Source organism: Globicephala melas, chromosome 14 (assembly GCF_963455315.2).
Source record: "Globicephala melas chromosome 14, mGloMel1.2, whole genome shotgun sequence".
In the NCBI taxonomy this organism is placed as follows: Eukaryota; Metazoa; Chordata; class Mammalia; order Artiodactyla; family Delphinidae; genus Globicephala; species Globicephala melas.
The window spans coordinates 20,755,174-20,773,223 of NC_083327.1; the positions used below are offsets into that span (position 1 = coordinate 20,755,174).

General features: G+C 39.2%; 1 protein-coding gene across 6 annotated transcripts in view; it reads left to right on the top strand.

The window, feature by feature from the left end:
• ORC3 (origin recognition complex subunit 3) overlaps window positions 1–18,050 on the top strand; it is a 70,816-nt gene that overhangs the window by 40,739 nt on the left and 12,027 nt on the right. For 5 of the 6 annotated variants that reach the window (XM_030859470.2, XM_030859468.2, XM_060283999.1 and 2 more), the window contains 5 exons: window positions 7,037–7,170; window positions 9,914–9,996; window positions 10,916–11,016; window positions 14,959–15,100; window positions 16,747–16,863. In XM_030859470.2, the coding sequence (XP_030715330.1) occupies window positions 7,037–7,170; window positions 9,914–9,996; window positions 10,916–11,016; window positions 14,959–15,100; window positions 16,747–16,863 (577 nt within the window). The remainder of the gene's footprint in view (window positions 1–7,036; window positions 7,171–9,913; window positions 9,997–10,915; window positions 11,017–14,958; window positions 15,101–16,746; window positions 16,864–18,050) is intronic. The other variant, XM_030859469.2, reaches the window with a different exon arrangement.

Below are 18,050 nucleotides of genomic sequence, written 5' to 3' on the forward strand. Positions count from 1 at the left end.
TTTGGGAGGTCGAACAGTTTCTTGGAGGAAGTGGTGTCTGATATGAAATATCAAGGTTAAAAGGAATTATGCATATTTTTGGTTTCTATTTCACTTGTTAGGATCTTATGTAATTACTTTGTTGTGTTGTCTTGGAAGAAGACAGTCTCTGTGAATGTTTCTTTTGTAAGCCTTTTTGTTTTGCTTTCTTCTAGTCTTTGTTGATATATTTGCAGGTTTGAGTGTTTGAATATTTTTTGAAGCTGTTTTATACTAGTAGTATCTGTTTAGAACTTGAGAACTTATTATTCGGAAGATCTTTGTATTAGCCATGGATTGGCCAGTTTCTCCTTCTAGCCTGTTCTCAATCAGACGTTTATATAATCAGTACTTAACCAGAAGTTGTTGCCTTTCTGCATGATGAAGCAGAACACTCATTGCCCTGCAGGATGATTGCTTTTAAATGGTTGCTAAATGATTCTCTTTCTGTCTTAGTTAAGGAAACTTTTTTTAAAAATAACAACCTATAAAGCTTTCAACACATGAAGTATCACAGTCTGTTTGAACCATTTACGCAAAAGTGATATAATCACTTAATCAAGTTGGTTAAAGATAATAGCTTTTTCAGCATTAATGAAACGTGTCTTAGACGCGTTTGTTTTTCCTTTCTCTTTAAAGTAGTCCAGCGTGCTGGCTTTCAAACTTTTAGACTTTGGTACAGTTTGTTCTCTGTATCTGCAGGTTCCACATCCATGGATTCAACCAACCACAGATTGAAAATATTAAAAAAAAAAAAAATTCCAAGAAGTTCTAAAAAGCAGGAAAAAAAGCATGTGAATTTGCTACGCACTGGCAACTATTTACATAGTATTTATATTGTATTTGCAATTATGTGCATAGCATTTACACTGTATTAGATATTATAAGTAATCTAGAGATGATTTAAAGTATCTGGGAGGATATGCGTAGGTTATGTGCAAATATTATACCATTTAATGTAAGGGACTTGAGCATCCTTGGATATTTGTATCTTCAGGGGTCCTGGAACCGATCCCGCATAGATACCGCGGGACAACTGTATTTACTTTTCAATTTTATTCTATTTCTTTTAAAGTAAATGCGAGATGGAATCCACCAAAATTTGAAAGCATTGTCACACTATCTCCAGTTTCTCTCCTCTCTTCTCTCTTTAGCTGATTTGGTTTGTCCACTCTAGCAATATACTTTGATCAACGTCACCGGCAACCCTCATGTTGCTAAATGTTTTAAATGATCAATTCTGTCTTCATTTGCATTAACCTATTATCAGCATCTAACACAGTTCATCACTGTTTCCTTAATGACTTCTAGGGCCTAGATTCTCTTGGTTTTCCTCTTACCTCAGTGCATGTTCCTCCCCCTCAGTCTTTGGTAATTTCTCTTCTCCCTGACATCCTAACATTATAGTGCCCCAGGGCTTAATCAAGAGCCCACACTTTTCTCCTGAGTGCCAGACTCTTATGTCCATCTACCTGTTGACACCTCCACTTGGATATCTGATATACAGCTCATAGTTAACATGTTCAAAATTGAATGCCTGATCTTCCCCTGAAACCTAGAATCTTCCTGCAGTCTCCCTATCCTTCCAATTGTTCAAAGCCAAAACTTGGGTTCTGCCTTCAAAATATTTCAAGAACCAAACCTCTTCTTGCCACCTTCCCTCACTGGTACCACCATTGTCCAAGGCACCGTCACCTCTCATCTGGATTATTGCCATCACCTCCTAACTGGCTTCCTTGCTTCCACATATGCTCCCTTACAGGTTTTTCTCAAAATAGCAGTCAAAATAATCCTATTAAAATATGTCAGATAATGTCACTCCTTTGCTCAAAACTCCCGTTTTCACTCAGGGTAAAACCAGCATCTATACAATGACCATACATGATCTAGCCCTTCATTCCCTCTCTCTGATTTCATTGCCTATCACTCGGTCTCGACTTCCACTTGTGTAACCTCAGCCTCCTTGTTTTTTTGCACAGGCCAGACATATACCCACCGTAGGGCCTTTGCATGCATTGTTTTCTCTCAGGAAAAGTTTTTCTCCTACGTTCTTGTATGGCTCTCTTACCTCCTTCACATGTTTGATCAAATGTCATCTCAGTGAGGCCTAATAACTATTTTAAAATTGAAACCTACCTGCCCTCAAACCCTCCCCCCAACTCTGCTCAATATTTTTTCATAATACCAATTTTTAACATATATAGTAATATGAGATAGTGTTTGTTATCTCTGCACCACCCCCCAGCCCAGCTAGAATGTCAGTTTCATGAGGACAGGGGTTTTTTTTGTTTGTTTTTTTCCCCCGGTACGCGGGCCTCTCACTGTTGTGGCCTCTCCCATTGCGGAGCACAGGCTCCGGACGTGCAGGCCCAGCGGCCATGGCTCACGGGCGCAGCCGCTCCGCGGCATGTGGGATCTTCCCGGACCGGGGCACGAACCTGTGTCCCCTGCATCGGCAGGCGGACTCTCAACCACTGCGCCACCAGGGAAGCCCAGGACAGGGTTTTTTGATTCACTGAGGTGTATCTTAAATGCCCAGAACCATGCCTGGTATTAGTAAGTATTCAGTAAATGTTTATTGAATGACTGACTGAATGAATGAATGAATGGTTTCTTGACTAATAATGGTTGAAACCCATTTTGAAAACCCAGTTTGAAAAATGCTGGTCTGGTGGCTAGACTCAATCCTAATTTTCTTCTTTTTTTTGGCTGCATTCGGTCTTCGTTGCTGCGCATGGGCTTTCTCTAGTTGCGGTGAGCAGGGGCTACTCTTCCTTGCGGTGTGCGGGCTTCTCATTGTGGTGGCTTCTCTTGTTGGGGAGCACGGGCTCTAGGTGTGCAGGCTCCACCAGTTGTGGCACATGGGCTCAGTAGTTGCGGCTCATGGTCTCTAGAGCGTGGGCTCAGTAGTTGTGGCGCACGGGCTTTTTTGCTCCGTGGCACGTGGGATCTTCCCGGACCAGGGCTCGAACCCGTGTCCCCTGCATTGGCAGGCAGATTCTTAACCACTGTGCCACCAGGAAAGTCCCTCAATCCTTAATTTTCTATTTGGGCTGCTATATGTAACAAACTTTGGGGAGATAAAATTAATTTTTATTTTTTAGTCATTTTTAGTTAATTTTGTTCAGTTAGGTGTGGTTTGTCCAAAGTGCTTGCTGGAGTCACTCTAACAGTAATCTAAATGAAAACATAACAGTACTTTTCTGACATTACCCCTTGTGTTATATAACTTTGAAAGCCAGTCATCCACTGTTGGCAGTTTGTACTTTCAGATTTTTTTTGCAGGCACAAACATATATTAAATCATACTATACAGTGTTCCACAATTTGCATTTTTTTTGTTTTTTGGATTTGTCTGATTGGTTTTTGTCATGGTAGTTTATTTGTTTTGCTCCTAATATTCTGCCATGGACATTGTGTCTTGAGATGCACTATAAGATCATCGGTAAGAGCACGGATGCCCAGCCAGACTGGGTTCAAATCCCAGCTTTGCCAACCAGACTCTGGGCAAGTTACTTGAGTCTTCTGTGCCTCTGTTTTCTCATCTCTTAACATGGGAATAATAATAGTATCTCATCATACAGTGTTGTGGAGATAAAATGACGCCTGGTATACATACCTGTGCGTAGAAATATTAGCTGTCCTCACTGGTATTACTTCATTATTTATCCCCACTATGTAGTATCCCTTGTTTTGAAAGTGTAACACTTTAATTAGTCCCTTGTTTGATATATGTTTAGGTTGTTTCTAATTCTCTATTGTTACAAACAGTAATCACTGAGGGTGAGTTTGTGTTTGCACGTTAGTATATTTATTTCCACAAAATAAGTACATAGACTTTCTGAGTCTAAAATACAAACACTATTGTACACTTGCACCAACAATGTATCAGTATTTATTTCCCTGTACTCTTGCTGATGCTGGATGTTACCAGACTTAAATAGTTTTCTTTTTTTCTTCTAGTAGTTCATGATTGATGGACTGGTTCTTTCCCCTCCCCAACATTTTTATTCTTTCTGAAATATATTGAGGTAATGATCTGTTTTTTTCAAACTAGTTATTTCCAGTACTCCCCATCTCTTCCCCACTGATTTGAAGTGGTACCTTTGTGTCATGTACCAAATTCTCATATATACCTTGATCTCTTTCTAGATTCTTATTTCCTTCTATCGTCCTGTCTATTCCTATACAAAGTACCATCTGATTTTAATCACTGTAGCGTATACCTTTTGATATATTAATAGCCCCACTCACTACATACACTCAAGTATACACACTTTGTTCCTGTTTTAGGAACAATTATTTTTCCAGATTAATTTCAGAGTGATTTTTTTTGGCTTTTAAAAAATGCCCACTGGAATTTTGTTTCAAAAAGTATTAAATTTTGGATTAATTTGGAGTGAATTTATATCTTTACAGTATTGAGAGTTAGAACTTAAAATGTCTATTCAGGGCTTTCATTTTTTTGCTATGTCTTACACGTTTGTCATAATATTCTATAGTTTTTGTTTGTTTGTTTGTTTGTTTTGCGGTACGCGGGCCTCTCACTGTTGTGGCCTCTCCTGTTGCGGAGCACAGGCTCCGGACGCGCAGGCTCAGCGGCCATGGCTCACAGGCCCAGCCGCTCCGAGGCATGTGGGATCTTCCCGGACCGGGGCACGAACCCGTGTCCCCTGCATCGGCAGTGCATTGGCAGGCGGACTCTCAACTGCTGCACCACCAGGGAAGCCCTATTCTATAGTTTTTGTTGCCATTTTGAACATGCTCTTTTTTCCATAGTTTAATGTTAAGACATTGATTACATGTAACTGTAAGGTATTGACGTGTGTGTACATATACACACACATATGTATTTGCCTTATATGCACCCACCCTTTTTACACTCTTTAATACTTCTGTAGCTTTCTTAGACTTTCTAACCTTACCGTTGTATCCTGTGCAAATAATAAATTTCATCTTCCTTTCTGATGTTTGTACCACTTGCTTCATTTTTATTGTTGTAGAATAGATTCTAGAATGATGCTGAATAATAGTGATGATAGCAGGCATCTTTGTTAGTTCTTTGTGTAAATATATATAATTTAATTGAAAAATTTCAATTAATGACTTTATTGGGTTCACATTATTTGCTCTAATCAGCCTTACTTCAAGTCTTGTTTTATATTAAACCTGAGAGTACTTGGGAACGTATAAGGTCTTTTGTTACTCTGGAAACAATAAGAACATAGTCTTTGGCTAAGAATAAAAAGAGTAATAACTGTCTGAATCCCTGGAAGTTTATACCTGAGATGAAAGAGCTACCCCTTCCAATCAAATGCCACGTTAAAAATTATGACTGGTAAAGTTAGATTTCAAAATTATGTGACATAATGCCATTTTTTATTGCATCCTGAAAATGAATAATAGGCTGGGCTTTGCCCTCCTCAATATTCAGTTCTGTAAGCTGCAAAGAGATGTGAGGTGTGGCTGCCTGTGGCCTGGGGAGCTAGTCCTCAGGGTGCTGCTCTTGCAGGTTAGACCTCCTCTAGCGTTTCCTCAGCCTCTGCCCTTACAGCAAACCAGTGCCCGGGATTCCTTGGAGCCTGGAAATGCTGATCTAGTCTGAGTAGGGCTTAAGTTCGCGTATGACAGATTGTTCAGCCGTATCTGACTTCGAGTTAACTCTCTTCTCTTAATAGTTTGACTCCATCTGGGCAATAGAAAGCCAGAAATTTAAAATAATCTCAAATGTAATCAAGAATTAAATGTGTTGGCTTCATTGTCTTTGACATGTTTGTTAGCTGCCCTTCATTCACAGATAAAGATTACACTTTGGATAATTATTTCACTGTTGTAGAAAGAGGAAGAGAAGATTTTATATTCTTAAAACTAGGGAAAAGTTTACTTTTTTGTCCACCCCTGCCAGTTTCTGTATTTATTGGTTGTGTGACTGTATTTATTGGTTTTGTTCGTTTGCTTTTGTTCTGGGTCTTTTTTTCTTGTTTTTGGTTTGGGTTTAAATTTTAGTTGAAGTAACCAGCTTAATTTTGAGGTAATCATAGTCTACTTAGCTTCATTTTTTTCTCTAACTTAGTAATAATAGTATTTTCCCCAAATTTTTTACTATGAAAAATGTCAAACATAAGATAGTTTTCTTACAGAATGACCCATATTCTGGGTTTGGCCGATTGTTTTCTTTCATGATTAATGTAAGAACTTTTAATCATTGTACTTTCATCTGTTACTGAATATGATCTTAGGGGAGAGATCCTATAAGTAATGACCCTGAAAACAGGATCTTAATTTTAGAATATCTGTGTTCATTTTCCATGTCTAACAAAGATTTCCTCTGTGGCCTTGAAGGAATTACAGAATCATTCTACCTATGCTATATAGAACAAGCAGAATTGCCTACTAGTTTTAAAGTTCAGTGGATTTACTGATTGGTGTTAACAAAGCCCATAGAAGATATAAAGCCTAGCTAAAATAATAAAGAAATCACTGATAATACTTTTTTGGTCATTTCAGACAGGTTTCATTTAGCATGAATGTTACATCCTCAGCAGACGTTTCTTGCCTCTTATTTATGTTTAGATCTGAAGGAAAGGGAAACTAACCTTAAATGCCTGCTGTGTGGTAAAAGCACTGTGCTCATTCAAATGCATCTTCTTATTGAATTCTTAAGCTTCCATCTGCCTTGTGAAATAGGTGAGTTCCTATTTCCATTTCACAGGCAAGGAAGCCAAAGATCAAAGATGTTTAGTAAAGTGTTCTATGTTACAAACATAGTAAGTGCCAGAACCAGGCTATGAACCCAGATTGTAAACTTTCCAAGTTGAGCTTTATCATGAGAACTCTTCTGAATACTTCTGAATATCACATACATTGAGGAAAGTCTCCCCCCAAAAAGTTGGTAGCTACCAATGAAGCATTTTATACCATCTTCTTCTGACCAGAAACATTTAAAATGTAGACAGTGTTTTTTAAGTACATGAATTTTCCAGTTATATTACATCTCCTGTCACTGATTCTGTTCTAGGATGTTGGCAAAGGATGAACTGATGGCCATGCTTCAGAAATGTTTCAAGGTTTTTAAGTCCTCTTCTGAAAAGCAGCTTGGCAACACAGCAAAGAGAATAGAGGAGTTCCTGGCCCAGTTTCAGAGCCTCGATGGTGAGAATATAATATCTGGCCAATTCTACTGGCTATGACAGTCATTTAACTATAAAATAACATGGAAAACCCCACGTTCTGATGTGTTGAGAGATGAAGAGGTAACGTAGTGTGTGATCAGTCAGTATACCAAGCCTCAGAATAGCACAACGTGACAACTAAGCCAAATGGTTCTCTTCTAGATTTGGTTTAAACAATGAAAACTATCAGATGGGCAGGAAAGAAATTTCTTTCTCCAGATGGACAGTTTTGAGGACTTAACTTAGGGGAGAAAACAAAAAAGGGCAGCAAAAAGAAATCAAAAAGATTGGAGAGAGTAGCAGGGCATCATAATTAAGGACTCCTTTTAGATGTTTTTCTTAAGCATTTCATCAAGTTCTTTATAGATTTCAAAAACACTGCATAAATTATTTGTAAGCCTGAAAATTAATAGCTGTGAACTGCTTTCACAGCAGCGAGGCTCATTGGCATGCTGATTACCAAAATATGCATGAGGTTTGCTTCAATCAGGTTTACAAAGCTTGAATCTTTCAGTCCTCAATGAACTGCGGCAGCCTGGCATTCCTCAGTGTTGGAGGAGGGCACAGTTTCCTTTACCTTGCGTGACCTGCACAGGATTCGCTGTTTGCCGAACGCTGGGATGCCTGCCTGTGCACAGGCAGCCTGTTCAGCGCTCCGATGCTCCAGGACTTCTTTGTTCTGAGGGGGCTCAGTGGATTGATACTGATGTTTAACTTTTCATGGGCTCTTCCCTTGCTCTGTTTCTAGCACCAAAGTATAGTACTCCTTCAGTAAAACAAGCAAAATGACTGTGCACTTCTTATTTTCCCCTATTGAGGGAAATTTTTAATGGGGTCTGGGGAAAAGAGGCAACTTGGTGTATAAGCACACGGATCGAACCAAGGCATGGTGAAAACATTGCACTTGGAATGTCCCTATCAATCCTTTCTGTGTTTGGCAAGTGTCCCTTTGTCTTTAAATCCTTTAGATTTAGGAAACATCTTTTGCTGAATCCCTCCCTCTCTCTCCATAGCTGCAGCGCTAGGCCCCATGAGTGCTGAGCCAGTGCAAGATGAAAGAGCCAGCCTACTTGACTGGAGGGGCATGAGCGTGAGGAAGTGCCACCCCATGGTACCAGGGGCTCCGTCCAGATCACGCGCAGGCATTATTGCTCTGCAGTGCATTTGCAGGACAAGTTAGCCGAACCATTTTCAAATCATAAACATTTTAAAGGACTGGAAATTGGTATCATAGAGATTATTGAGTCCAGCTGCAACAGAAACTAAAGCCCAGGAAGAGGAAGGAGCTTGCTTGAGATCTCGTAGCTAGCTAGGGTAGTACCCAGCCTGGAGCCCACCTCTTTCTTAATCACCAGCTTATTGTTTTTTTTCTCATGGATTCACAGTCGCCACCTAGTTAGGGTCACTGGGACAGTGAGGGGCTGCCCTTAAGGATATAAACAGGGTAAAAGACTTAGAAGAATATAAGATAAATTAGGTAAATTTCAGTCTTTTACAAAATCAGACTCAGGGATTTTTGTAAAATGAAACTGCAGATATTATAATAATTTTAATTAGAGTTCATGTAACATAAGCTAGTGAACAAATCCTGTGATGTGCTAATATTAAATAAAGGAACACAGCTTTTAGAAATGGGAAGATTGGTAATTAAGATGATTAACTGTCTGAAGAATAAAGAATTTTGTAAGTTGAAGCAAAACGAGTGTCTTGAATAAATGTACTTTTCTGTTTTCAAAAGTGGCACATTATTAATAATAAAGTGAAATTAACCCCACCCTCCCATATTGGACAGGCGTACAGTTTGACTGTATGCTATCTCTAGTTCCTTGACAGTTATTACACATTACAGTTTAGGTTTAAAATTACATTTGGAGGGTTAAGTAGGTCAGAGTGTCATATCAGATTTATTTTTAAGGCTCTGCTACATGTTAATGAAATGGGACAGAGAATTTATTAGATATTTTAACCTTAAAGCATATCTTTCTTGAACCAAGATTTATCAATAGCTAAAAAGAAATTTATTCTTCGAGAACAAGGCAGATTCTCCGGCTGCATCTTCCTGTCTTAGATTTGGCCAAATAAGCCATGTGAGTGTGAGGTTCGTAAAACGTGCCCTGCACCAGGGAGAGGCTGGTAGAACCTTATGTTCTCTGGAAACACAACTACACCTTTTACCAGATACCGTTTTCTGTTTCCTTTGCTAAAGAACCATGATGCAGTTTGTATTTCAGTAGATTATTTCAAAACTTATATGCACTACTGACTTTAGACTTAAATAGCATGTCAAATATAGAGAATGGGAAGATCCAGGCCAAGTTTTCCAGGGTGTAGGTTTGTATTGTTTACATCAATCATGGCATAATCAAAGGACCATAATTTAAATTTGTTTGTTTTTTAAAAGCTATTTATAACAGCACAAAGATTTGGAGATTTTTTTTCCTATTGGTTTGAGGGGATTTGTTTGTATTTTGTTTTGTTCTCACTGTTGGTCACATCTTTAAAATTCAGTAGCTGGTTTCTTTGAAGACCTCTCTGCAGCATAACTTATGTAATATTTATTGACCTTCAGCTTCTGGAAGAAATCATTTATGTGATGGAACCTTGATCCCCTGCCACATTAAAAAAAAAAATGGATGAAACTTTATTTCCCTTGGAGTAGTAGAAATGTTTGTTCTCTTAAATGGATTTACCCAAGCTGCTGTATGTTGATTTTGTATTAAAAGCAGAAGCCAAAGAAGAAGAAGAAGATACTTCTGAGTCACAGTCAAAGGGACTTCAGAAGACAGACCTCTATCATCTTCAGAAGGTCAGAGCACTTTCTTATCCTTCCAGCCACATCCCCTGATGTTCCCGTGTGCTCTAGATTAGCTCTGCCTGGATGTTTTTGTTTTCATTTTTAAACCACAACTAGGAACAAAGCAGACTTTGTAACTCACTTATAAATTGAACATCCTGTTTATCCCACTGCTATCCTCATTCTCCATGTAGAAGTTGGCGGAAACTGTTCCGATAGCCTCAGAGAGAAAGAGAATTAACTAGTAATAAGGGAAAATGGGAACCTGGTTGCAAAAAGGAATCTGATTATTTATCTGATGTATTTGTTTTTCAGTTTGATCAAATTGAGAGGTTCAGAAGAGACTCTTTAGTTTTAGATATTTTTCTTGATTTTTTAAAGAAATGCATATTGAGTATAGAGCAGAAATTGAGCCACAGTGTGTCTAGTGTAGCCTTTTTCAGATAGTTCTAACTTTAGGATCTTGGTTGTCAAAGTAAAGAACCTTCTGTAAACCATGATACCAAGTTATGAGGAACGTAGAATAAAATATCAATCTAAGCAAACCAAAGCATATGGAATCTATTCTGTTAGCATGGCAAAGAGCAAGCGTTTTCTCTTCTTCTTGGAAGTCCTTTTCTCAAATGAATTAGTGGCTTGTGGCTCATGGGCGCTCTGCCCTATAACTTAGTAGCGACGTAAGCTGCCCTTCTCCTCTTTCTCTGAAAAGTCACTTTATATTTTTTGAAGCAAAATACCTAGGAGGAGAGATTCTTCCCAGTCTTGAAAAATAAAAGATAAACACAACCCCTATTGATCTGGTTCTTTTTCTATACACTCTGTCGTATGGAAAGGGCATCAGCTGCCTCTGCCTGAGCAACAGAGCTGCCCTCTGAGGGGCTTTCTGTCTCAATCACCAGAAACAGAACAAGGTGTGTTCTTTCATCCATAGTCATTATTGGAAATGAAGGAGTTAAGAAGAGCAAGTAAGAGGCAGACCAAGTTTGAAGTCCTCAGAGAACAGCTTGTGAGCTTCATCGACAGTCTGGCGCGGTGAGTCTGTTGTTGCTTTTCAGAGCTAAAAATCAGGCTATTTGCCCAAATAACACTGGTGTGATAGCTGTCCGCAGCCAGTCCGGGACACTTCTGGGTTAGGCTTTTTGCTCCTCGAGGCCCTCCGTCCAGCGCAGACTTGTAATTTTATTCCTTTCCCATCCTTATTAAGGTCGCTCAGCAGATGGCTTAGTTCATTCTTTTACTGCCTGTTCAAGAACACAGGTTTAAATTTGATGTAGTTCATTAGGCCTGGGCGGGGGTGAGGATGGAAACAGAACAGGAAACAGAAAAGTGAGTGTTTTCCCCCTAGTAGCAGAGTGTTTGCCTTACACTTAATCCTTGCTCTGTCTTTGCTCAGAGTGTGCTGGATCTGGGCCAAACCCAGAAAACAGCCCAGCCCAGCTGTAATACCCTATTTTATCCTGAGTAAAGGGTTTCTAATTCTGAGGGATACCAGTGTAACTCTGGATCATGTCAGCACAGACGCATGGTGAGCAGGGTACTCAGAGTCAGTTTAGAAGTCCACCAGTCCTACCTGTATTTTAAGGTGATTCCTTTTTTGGGAAACCCAGATCATTCTGATATTTGAATTTCCCAAAAGCCAGCTCTGTGTAGCTCTTTAAAATCATACATCTCACCTGCAGGTGGGACATGCCATATAGGAAAAAAATGAGAGGTCTGAAAAATAAAATGATGTAATAGTTAAATAGGGAAAAAACTGTTCTTTGTCATTGCTTATTCTGTTTTTTAATGGCAATTCAAACTCAGCAGCAGGCTAGGCACTGACTAGAATCAAGTACTAAAAAAAAAAGCAGCTCAGTTATTGAAGACAAAGAGTGGTTTTCTGATAAATTGCCTGTCCTTCTTGAAAGTGAAGAGTTCCATTTTCCAGGACAGTTTTGGGGCAGAGTCATTGTTCCTGGTCACTGGGGAGAAATTACTAATGTCAGGACAGAGGTCAAAATGATCAACCAAGTATGACAAAAGGAAGGTTAAAGTGAGAGAAATGGGTCACATAAAAGTGACACAGTGCAATTTTAAAGTGACCTACTGGCTAGAAATGACCTTGGAAAACTCATAGAATTAACCTTGCCATACTGGGCCTTCCTGTTCTTGTAGTTTCTAGCCCCAAGTTCCTGGTTTTTCCCTTTTACCAAGTTGAGACCATTGTAGTTGCTAAAAATGATTTTACAGTATAATTTGGCATAATTTATAGGTCAAATGTCATGTTCCTTTCTGCATTCCCACAAATCCCAAATTGTAGGGTTGGAAGCCAACCAACCATTCCCCTTTTATGATCTTTGACCTAATATGCCTGACTTTTCACCTTCCTGAGCAGTTATTGAAATAAAGCTGGGCATGATTGAAATGTGTTGTATTGTGAAATCACAACAATTTCCATACTAGGATTTACTATCTTTACCAAGCTTGAGTGTCCCAGCAGGGAAGAGATGAGGACTGTAGTATGTTAGAGCTAAATGGGACCTGAGGACTCATGTGGCAGCTAAAGCCCAGAGAGAGGCTGTGACTTTTGGAAAGTCACATAGTTAGTCCCAGTCTGCTGACATCTTTCAGAAGGCCCGCTCTCTTTCCCCACACAGTCCCCAAAGACCACACCACAGATGTTTGAACAGAGCTTGGAGTTCTGGAGAAAAGCGGCCCTTGAAAGATCACTATAAGCAAGACTCCAGGAAGTAGAGTTCCCCGTACACCATGAGCAGCTCTTGCTGAAACTACTGAGAAATGAGAATAAGTTGCTGCTTTCTAAGTTACTGTTTTCACCAAAGTACAAGCTTCAACCTTGTAGCCCTTGTGGATACTAAGTGGTCCTACCAGCTCCCCCCAGACCACCGCCTCTTTTGCTTGTGGACTCTGCTCTGAGTCTAAAATGAGCGTCATGCTGAGCTCCAGTGCCAGACTCACTGCTGATGTCCGTGCCAGTCTCCAAATTTGGAGTTGGATAAAAATTCTAATATATGATGATGTTTTGTCAGTATTTTTCAACTAACATAGCCCAGTGGAAACAAAATACAGGCAAGTATTTAGACTCTGGAGGTTCTTTGAGGATATCTAAAAAGGCCTTTTGCCTTGAGAATTATCTGAATCTCTAAAAATTAAATAAAGATGTTGAAAAGGGAGAGGAGGACAAATATGAGACAAAATTTTTTCTGAAATTGACTCTTATCTGGTTGCCTTGTTAGATTTCCAGTCCTTATTACAGAGCAAGGACTCCAACGTGAACTTTTAATGACCATTATGTATAATGATTGGGGAGAAAACAGCCTGAGGTTGGGATAGGAAAAGTTTATGGTCAGAAATTACAAATGGGTAGCCAGCCATCCAGGGAGGCAGCTCGCATCACAGAAACCATTCCTGAGACTACAGCTGAATAGCTTAATCTCGAGTCAGATGTTAGCAGTACTTGAGGTATAGAATGCTGGTTCTTAGGGCCAAGTCAGAATCCTAATGCTTTTTGCACATGGGTTTTATTCCAATGACTCTGAAGAAGGAGCAGCATCTGGAAGCTAAATGAGCAGGGGGCCAGGAGCTCTTGAGACGGGCAGGACGGAGATGGTGGGGAGGGAGGGACATGGGTCATACCCTCTCTGCGTCCTCTCTTCCTCAGAGCCAGACCACACGGGAGGAGCAGGTGTGGTGGGATTTTTCTAGGCCCTGCTATCCTCTCCAGGAGGGAAGAAAGCCAGGACACCAGGAAGAAGAGTAATTTCCCCAGTGGCTGGGCTGAGGGAGCTGCTTGGTTCTGCCTGCACCGGTGGGAAAGGGAGCTGATACAAATCTGTCATGTGACCAAAATACTTTAGGCCCAGGACTAACTAAGCCCCAGAAATCTTTATGAAGGCATGTGAGTTAACTGCTTTAATCAAGTTAGTGACTTATTACTCTGTCTTTGGGTTATCGGTGCCACAGCTTCTCCCTTCCAGTTTGCTACCCTCTAGGCCACCCAGGAACCATGTACTGTCACAGCTCATACCAGCTGATAGGCTCATTACATATTCAGATGAAATTTTTAATGGTTTATCTTTTAAGTTCAGATTTCATTAAAATTGGTTTATTGTCTAGCTCATAAATAAGACAGAAGAATCCAAGTTACAGTGGTATTTTTTTAATAATTGAAATTTTAATGATAAATGATTTCCTTGTTTTTAATACTCTGAAGCTAAAATTTAGCCTTTTCTGCCTATAAAGTAAGGAGGAAGTCTAACACATAAAAAACTTTACCTGTATTACTTCTATGAGAGACATCTCTGTGATCAAAAAAGAATTTCCTAAACTCTTAATTCCAGGTCTGAGGCCTGTGTTTAACACTGCCAGGAGTTAAATGTTTGCTATGAGAAGGAATATGGATATCTCTGTTTCCTAAATAATTTAAGAAAGTATTCATTTATACTTTAAGAAATTCTACCTTAAAGATTTTGAGCAAAGTGGGAAGCAGCTGTATAGCACAGGGAGATCAGCTCAGTGCTTTGTGACCACCTAGAGGGGTGGGATAGGGAGGGTGCGAGGGAGACGCAAGAGGGAGGGGATATGGGGACATATGTATATGTATAGCTGATTCACTTTGTTATACAGCAGAAACTGACACACGATTGTAAAGCAATTATACTCCAATAAAGACATTAAAAAAGAAAAGATTTTGAGCAGAAATGTAATTTATATACATTTGTTCCTAGAAGTTTAAATCAGAACTAAAATATAGTTTCTTGTACACCAGAGAGTCAAAGTTTTAAACAATATTACACGGAGAGGTGGCATTCTGAGTGCAGCTGCACTGGATTTGATATTTGGTTGGTTTTGGCTATTGTTGATTTTGCTTTTTCGGTAAGTTGCTCAGCCCTCTACAGAGGACTGACAGAAGTGGTTTATTGAAAATAGACCTGTGCTTATCTAAAAGCTGATACCTGACTTTGGTGGTTTCAGAGAATACCTCCTGCTTCCAGAGACACAGCCTCTGCATGAGGTGCTGTACTTCAGTGCTGCCCACACCCTTCGCCAGCACCTGAACGCTGCCCCGCGGATCGCCCTCCATACCGCACTCAACAACCCGTATTATTACCTCAAGGTAAGAAGCAGTCATTTCTCTGACAATTTAGTTCAGACTCCAGGCTTTATGTATCACAAAAATATTGTAAATTTGCAGTTCTAATGAGCAGGGAACTGGCAGCTCAGGGTTGCACCTCTTTCAGATATTTTTAAAAATTCTTTAGATTTTTAGAGGGCTTTTTCTAAGCCAATGAACTAACACTGCCAACTTTTGATCATGCGTAATTGTCTTCTCCTTCATGTGATAAAACCAGATCATAGGCACTAAGACTTGAGTATAATGCTACTACTCTTGAAAATAAAGGAAAGGTTTCTTACAGACATAACAGCAGATAATAGGTCAAACCATATGGCCCAGTGAAATTACTTAAAAGAGCCAAATGATTGTTTCTGATACAAAAAAAAAAAAAGGAATTTCATCTTGGATTTTAAACCAAAGAAAGATCTGCTCTGAGAGTATCTCCAGAGCTGAGTATAGAGGACAGCCAGCAATATGCCAGGGATAAAACTGCTAAACTCCAGACACATTTGCCAGTTCCAAGTTGTTCTTTAAACGGAGAGTTCAAGACAGTTGAGTATTTTTAAAACTAACTTTCCTATGACCAGGTAATATCATTTTAAACAGCTCAGTAAGCTATATTTCGGTTATATACACATACATAAAGTAATTTCCTGATAATTTGCTAAGTTAATATTAAATTGTTAATTTGTTAATAAGTTATCAACTCAGTTAAACACCTAGAAATCTTGCAACAGAGGATACTTAAGAAGTGACTCCATAAAACCTATGAAGAGAGTTCCGAGGTATTGGTTTCCTGTCCAGAATGGCATACAAACATGCTAATAAGCCTTACAAGAGAGTACTGAGTAGGAAGATGTAAATCAGTGATTTTTCAATGACGGTGGTAGTGGGGTACTTGAATAATTTCATATTTAAGGCACAAAATATCAATTATTTCTATTATATAAACCACAAATTAAAACTCTTTACATAATCTGTCTTTTTGGCTAGTAGTAAGTCACGGAAGAGAACTGGTGCGATTTCAGCAGTTTTGGGAAGGATATAATTCCCATGTGTATGTTTGAGAGAGATTTTGTTTCTTAATAAGAACCATCATTTTCACATAGGTTGAAACAACATTGATGGTTTTGTAGAGGTTAGGATCTGCAGTGCTGACAGCAGTCTTCTTTGAGAGATAACTTATATCCCTGGTAGTGGTGTGTTGGTATACAGTTGGTATACAGTATACAGTATAGTAATTGCTAGAATTCATGTAATTACAAATGTTGGAAGTGGCAGTTTATTGAAAATCCACAAAATTCCATAAACTTTTATGGAAACCAGAAATGCATTAGAGTCTCAATAATGAATAATGTATGATTAAAATGAAAAAAATTAATAATTTGTGATGAGAATGAAGAATATGCTTGTCTTCTGATCCTGGCTGTATTCATCTAGTGATTAGGAGCTAGAGGGATTTTTGACCAAGACCTCATCCTAAACAACCAGCTAACTATTGGAGAGTAGGTGCAACTCACAAAATAAAGGAAACCAAAGACTACACTTATTGGCTTACTAAATTCAGGTTAGCAGGTTAATTAATGTCTGATTTTGTTCCTCATCATTTCTGAAAGGTAGTTATCTTAGTTTACTGTTATTTTTAGAATGAAGCACTGAGAAGTGAAGAAGGTTGTATTCCAAATGTCGCCCCAGACATCTGCATAGCATATAAACTGCACCTGGAGTGCAGCAGGCTAATCAACCTTGTGGACTGGTCGGAGGTAGGTCAGGGGGAAAGAGCAAGCTGTCTATGTGTCTAACCATCCATGACAACTTTCCTGGAATGTTTTTATGCTTTTGGTACTTGAAACTCATCTCTTATTTTTTCAATGCCCTGTCTTTGGTTTGGAAAGCATTATAAATCACCTGGCAAGTTTCTCCAGAAAAGCAGCTCACTGCTCAACAGTCCCACACAAACCCCTGCACTCTGATCCCACACCCTCAACCGAGCCAATTCTGCATCCATGCCAGGTCAAAATAAGTACATTTTAGTATGTTTAGCAAAAGCTAAACAGTTTAGGTCAGTTCCGTTATTCCACAGAATAAAAAAGTACATTATTAACTAGCATTTCCCTTATTGCATAAAAGAAAAGATTGGAATAACAACACAAAAGTTAACTCTGTTAAAGGCCCTATTTGACACATGTCACCATTTAAAAATATGCATAATCGGCCGCTTCCAAGAAAAATAGGCATTTTCCTGGGAGATGGAGGTTGGAGTAGAGGATACAGGGCATCCTTTGCTTTTCAACTTTGAATAGTTTTGCTACCTGTTTTTCTCTGCACATTTCTTAATTCTCTGAAATATAAGATTATTCAGAAACCATTCCATTATCTTCTAATTTTTTTTTCTTATGCAGAGAGCTCAATACTTTATTTAATAGATCTTTATTGTAGTGTAATTGCTTCACAAAACTGTGTTAGTTTCTGTTGTACAACAAAGTGAATCAGCCATATGCATACATATGTCCCCGTATCCCCTCCCTCTTGCGTCTCCCTCCCACCCTCCCTATCCCACCCCTCTAGGTGGTCACAGAGCACCGAGCTGATCTCCCTGTGCTATGTGGCTGCTTCCCACTAGCTATTTTACATTTGGTAGTGTACATATGTCCATGCCATTCTCTCACTTCGTCCCAGCTTACCCTTCCCCCTCCCTGTGTCCTCAAGTCCATTCTCTACATCTGTGACTTTACTCCTGTTCTGCCCCTAGGTTCTTCAGAACCTTTTTTTTTTTTTAGAGTCCATATATATGCATTAGTATATGGTATTTGTGTTTCTCTTTCTGACTTACTTCACTCTGTATGACAGACTCTAGGTCCATCCACCTCACTACAAATAACTCAATTTCGTTTGTTTTTATAGCTGAGTAATATTCCGTTGTATATATGTGCCACATCTTCTTTATCCA